Raw genomic sequence first — 5,374 nt, 5'->3', positions numbered from 1 at the left:
GGGAACTGCAGGTCAGAGGAAAAGCATCAAATCCTACATCAACTTTGCCCAAAGTAGCAGATGAAGCAGAACCTGATGATTTACCTTTTGAGATTTTTCTCTTATTATCGCTCTTAGTACGGTTCAAGAATCTCCTAGACGGACAAACATTTGCCAAATGACCTATGCCCCCACAACAAAAACAGACCATACTCTGAGGACTAAATCCTCTTTTATCAGGGGCAAGTCGAGCTAGCTGCATGGGCTCCTCCTCAGAGGGGAGCGAGACAGGATGAGGCCCCTGCACACTGAATGAGTCCGCACCACTGCCCCTAGACTGACAATGGTTGGACAGAGAGGTCTCGTTTCTTTCTCTTATGCCTCGTTTCCACTGAGCGGATCGGTTCGGGTCGTTTAGAATGGAACGGGTTTGAATGGTCCGGTCTATTCTGGTGAGCGTTTCCACTGCAAATCGGACCGCCGGGGCCATACAGGTTTTAGAAAAAATGCCTCTCATGATGTCACACTAGTGCGACGAGAAACGTGATGCAGCGTCACTCAGCGTCAGCCAAACAACAACAATGAAGGTCATTCAGCAGCTCGTCTTTTCTCTGCTAGCCTTTTGGTTCGTAATAGGCAAAATTCATACCGCACTGTATGAGAGAAGGTTGCGAGCGGCAATGAGAAACACAGCCGAAAAGAGAAGAAAACTTTTAGCTTGGATGTGTAGCCGGGAGGAGAAGTATACATTTGTGCTGCTAAGACAAAGACGGCAGCGCTATAGGGTAAGCACAACTGACTGACTTACCTGAAACACACACACACACATACACTGACACACTGAAACACACACTGACCTACACACACACACTGACACACACACACTGACCTATACACACACTGACACACACACTGACACACACTGACCTAAACACACACTGACACACACACACTGACACACACTGACCTATACACACACTGACACACACACACACTGACACACACTGACCTATACACACACTGACACACACTGACACACACTGACCTATACACACACAGACACACTCACTGACCCACACACCCTGACCTATACACACACTGACACACACACTGACCCACACACCCTGACCTATACACACACTGACACACACACTGACCCACACACCCTGACCTATACACACTGACACACTCACACTGACCTATACACACACTGACACACTCACTGACCCACACACCCTGACCTATACACACACTGACACACTCACTGACCCACACACCCTGACCTATACACACACTGACCTATACACACTGACACACTCACACTGACCTATACACACACATACACTGACCTACACACACACACACTGACACACACACTGACCTATACACACTGACACACTGCATTTTTTACAGATGCTTCTCCTTTTGGCAAAGCAGCGCCGCCGACCAGTGATTTGGGCTTTCCCTCGTGCCAATGAGTGGTGGAATGTGACCGTCCCAGGATTCACCCACAGACAGTGGGTGCAGAATTTAAGGATGTCAGAGGAAACCTTCTCATTCCTTTGTGCAAAGCTACGTCCAGTGATGGAAAAGAAAAGCACCAACTTCAGAGCCTGTTTGCCTGTAAGGAAAAGAATTGCCATTGCACTGTGGAAGCTGGCTACCAACAGTGAATACAGGAGTATAGGTCATCTTTTTGGTGTCAGCAAATCATCAGTGTGCCGGTGTGTGCAGGACTTCTGTAAGTCTGTGTGCACATTGCTAGCGCCTGAAATTGTTCATTTTCCTAACAGGGAAAAGCTCAAAGACATGGCTGAGTACTTTGAGAACAGGTGGGGCCTTCCACAGTGTGTTGGTGCTATTGATGGCTCACACATACCAATAATAGCACCACAAGAATACCACACTGACTACTTCAACCGAAAAGGCTGGCATTCCATCATCCTCCAGGGAGTAGTGGATGGCAAGGGACTATTCTGGAATGTGAATGTAGGAAAGCCTGGGAGTTTGCATGATGCTCGGGTTCTCCGATTGTCAACATTTTGGGATTGGGTTGGCCAGGGAGGCCTGTACCCTGTTAGCACTAAGAACATTTGTGGGGTGAATGTTGGCTATTATGTGCTTGGGGACTCTGCCTATCCTTTACAAAATTGGCTCCTGAAACCATTTCCTGACAATGGGCGCCTAACAACAGAGCAGCAAATCTACAACAAGAAAACATCCAGGGCACGTGTTGTAGTGGAAAATGCGTTTGGAAGACTTAAGGGTAGATGGAGGTGTCTTATGAAGAGGAATGACAGTGACATTCAACTTACCAAATCCATGGTCCTAACGTGCTGTGCTCTTCACAATCTTTGTGAAAGTCATGGAGAAGACTTTGACCAGGATTGGAATACATCTCCAGAAGAGCCAGTACCAGTAATAGCAGCACAGGATATGGAAGAAGAGTGCAGTGAAATACTGATGAGGCACCTTAACGTTAACGTTGTTACCGTGAATAATTAAAATCTTTAATTACTTTTTGCTAAATGCTAAATAAAATCAGACATACTCAGAGAAGTCGTTCTTGTTGTTTATTCCACAAAAAAAATCATCTTCCTACATATTTTGTAAAGGCAAAATTTTGATAATGTAGAAACATTGTTTACAATAAAGAGCTTGTAAAGGTTTGTTTTTTATTAAGCTAGTGCAGGGATATGCAATTAGCGGAAATCCAGCTGTTTTGCAGAACTACAAGTCCCATCATGCTTTTGCCTCTGGGTGTCATGCTTGTGACTGTCAGAGTCTTGCTATGCCACATGGGAATTGTAGTTCTGAAACAGTTGGATATCCACTAATTGCATATCCCTAAGCTATTGCATTGTTGTTTTTTTCTTCAATTTCACTTCCAATAAATGTTTTTTTTTTTGTTTTCTTTGTATGAATTTCTAACTTCCTGTTCCTCCTCAGTAAGCTGTTCAATAAGCTGTGCTGACTGACTAAACACAGCTCAGATGATGTTGTCAGGTTTACTGAGAAGGAACAGGAAGTGAGAAATTCAGACCAAGAAAAAAAACATCTAAAAAGGAAATTAAAGGAAAAGGTAAACCAAAAATGCCAAGTATATTCGCAATTACATCTACAATGCAAAAATGAGAAGAAATTAAGCGATCGGGGGTGCCCTTTGTTGAAATCCAGGCTCCACCGTCCAAGGGGGGTGATAACGCAAAGGAGGCAGAAGGGAATCAAAGCAGCAGCACAAAGAAAGCCATGTGCAGCAAGGAGCAAATGTGTCCAATCTTGTGTGATCGCTGATGGCTCAAAGGAGCCTATTAAAAAAAAAAAAAATCTAACCTTTAAAACCCACTCTAATTATATATTTTTAAACGTAAACATGGGTACAGGTCCTGTGCTGCATGAAAGGCACTAATGTCTGGGTGGTGACCTGGGTTGACGATTGGCTCCAATCACTTGAACAAGCTGACCAAGGACACCGAGGAAGGCCTGGTTGAAGGTAGCCAACTGCTCCATCTGCTGCCGGGCAATTTCTGCCTCCTGGCGCATAGCTTCCTGTGCATCCTGACGTACTGCTTGAAACCGCCTCTCAGAAAGGTTATCCATTCTTTCCAGCTGCCTTTCTTCTGCTGCCCGCATATCCTCCATGACTGTGCGCAGATCCAACTGTAACCTTCTCCTTTCACCTGTAATATACAAAAGACCGAAATATTGCTTTTGGTAACATCTGCCAAACCAATACTGTAAGCTCCTTTCTCATCTGCCCCACACTGATTCACTGCCACACCTCTGTTCCCCCTGCTCATCTGCTACACCAATACACAGCACTGCTCATCTGCCCACTGCTGAACCCCCTTCTCATCTCTTCCACCACTGTACCTGCTGCTAATCCCCCCCTTCTCATCTCTTCCACCACTGTACCTCCTGCTAATCCCCCCCTTCTTATCTCTTCCACCACTGTACCTCCTGCTAATCCCCCCCTTCTCATCTCTTCCACCACTATACCTCCTGCACATCTCCCCCACAGCTGATCTCCCCCTTTTTATCTATTCCAACACTGTACCTCCTGCACATCTCCCCCTTCTTATCTATTCCAACACTGTACCTCCTGCACATCTGCCCCACTGCTGTTTTAGTTTAAGAAAATGCACAGTTAAAAATTTATTTTTTATCATCATGTCTTACCATTGTGCCTTGGTGCATTGGGAGTACTCTGTAGTTGGCTACTCTGTGGTTGGCTACTCTGTGGTTGGCTTGAGGAAATACTGCTGCTGTTGCTGCTGAAAGACATTGAAGGTCCATCTTCTGATAAGTTTGATGCATCAGTGGAGAGTCCATCAACTGTTTCTGAAAATAAACATATGGTTAGATATTATATTTTAAATGGTAAGCAGAGCGATATTCTAAGCGAAGTTTTAAAAAAAAAAAACTTACCAAAGGGGTCTACCATGGATTCGAGAATTACAGTTGCAGAGTCCAGACCTCCCTCCCTGCCTTGGTTTGCTGGCCGATGACCGTAAATGGCGTCCATGGCGTCGTACCACCTCCAAGCAGTTGGACAGTTTCCACTACGGCTGTTGGCGTCCTTAATTTTTTTATATTGTGCTTTAAGCTTTTTAAGCTTTGCCCTACACTGGCCCGACGTCCGTTCAAATCCCTCGGCTGCCATCCGCTGCGAAATATCTTTATAGACCTTTTCATTTCTCACTGATCCATCAAGCTCACTCTGAATAACGCCATCGCCGATGATTGCTAAGAACGTAGATAGTTCCTCAGATAACCAGACCCTGCTGTTGTTTGCTGGCATCCTTCTCCTTTATATGGACTAATAAGGCGACGTGGTGATTGTTTGGCGCTTTGCTTTGACGTCAGCATTGATGTTTTCTGACCACCAATCAGTGGAAAGTACTGTGTGACGCCAGTAGCTCCGCCCTAACCGTACCGTTCCATTTTCTATGGACCCACATGAGAAGCAGGACCCTGAATGGCGCGGTACGGTTCGGTTTTATGGCACGCTTTCATAATGGAAACACCCAAAATAGCGTACCGTACCGAACCGTACCGAACCGATCCGCTCAGTGGAAACGAGGCATTAGACGCCTGTCAAGGCGTACCGCCAATGACATGGCAGACTCTAAGGACGTTGGTCTCTCATGGAAAGCAAACGCATCTTTTAATCTCTCCGAGAGACCATGACAGAACTGACTCCGGAGTGCAGCATCATTCCAACCCGAATCAGCTGCCCATCTCCGAAATTCAGAACAATAAAGCTCCGCAGACCGTTTGTTCTGGCATAAAACACGTAGGTTAGATTTGGCCAGAGCAACACGATCCGGGTCATCATAAATCTGCCCCAGGGCCACAAAAAATCCCTCCACGGATCGAAGGGAGGGATCCCCTG

General features: G+C 45.8%; 2 protein-coding genes across 2 annotated transcripts; one reads left to right on the top strand and one right to left on the bottom strand.

Annotated features, from left to right (window-relative positions):
- Nucleotides 1-1,515: 1,515 nt before the first annotated feature.
- On the top strand, nucleotides 1,516-2,484 carry LOC121005624 (protein ANTAGONIST OF LIKE HETEROCHROMATIN PROTEIN 1-like). The gene has a single exon (XM_040438398.1). The coding sequence runs from the start codon at nucleotides 1,516-1,518 to the stop codon at nucleotides 2,482-2,484; it is 969 nt and encodes a 322-aa protein (XP_040294332.1).
- Nucleotides 2,485-3,384: 900 nt separating this feature from the next.
- Nucleotides 3,385-4,996, bottom strand: LOC121005623 (zinc finger and SCAN domain-containing protein 29-like). Its single transcript, XM_040438397.1, has 3 exons — nucleotides 4,408-4,996; nucleotides 4,159-4,320; nucleotides 3,385-3,659 (listed from the first exon to the last, which is right to left on the bottom strand). The coding sequence occupies exons 1-3, from the start codon at nucleotides 4,778-4,780 to the stop codon at nucleotides 3,385-3,387; spliced, it is 810 nt and encodes a 269-aa protein (XP_040294331.1). The 5' UTR covers nucleotides 4,781-4,996.
- Between the last annotated feature and the right edge of the window lie 378 nt (nucleotides 4,997-5,374).

Source organism: Bufo bufo, chromosome 6 (assembly GCF_905171765.1).
Source record: "Bufo bufo chromosome 6, aBufBuf1.1, whole genome shotgun sequence".
In the NCBI taxonomy this organism is placed as follows: domain Eukaryota; kingdom Metazoa; phylum Chordata; class Amphibia; order Anura; family Bufonidae; genus Bufo; species Bufo bufo.
Note: the sequence above shows the minus strand (reverse complement) of the source record. Positions and strands in the feature narration are given on the sequence as shown.

Excerpts from the sequence above, each read along its gene's own strand:
- LOC121005624 (XM_040438398.1), top strand. The coding sequence starts at position 1,516 with ATGTCAGAGGAAACCTTCTCATTCCTTTGTGCAAAGCTACGTCCAGTG.
- LOC121005623 (XM_040438397.1), bottom strand. The coding sequence starts at position 4,780 with ATGCCAGCAAACAACAGCAGGGTCTGGTTATCTGAGGAACTATCTACG. Across the intron at positions 4,321-4,407 it reads ATCCATGGTAGACCCCTTTG|AAACAGTTGATGGACTCTCC; the intron begins GTAAGTTTTTTT and ends GTTTATTTTCAG. Across the intron at positions 3,660-4,158 it reads CAATGCACCAAGGCACAATG|GTGAAAGGAGAAGGTTACAG; the intron begins GTAAGACATGAT and ends TGTATATTACAG.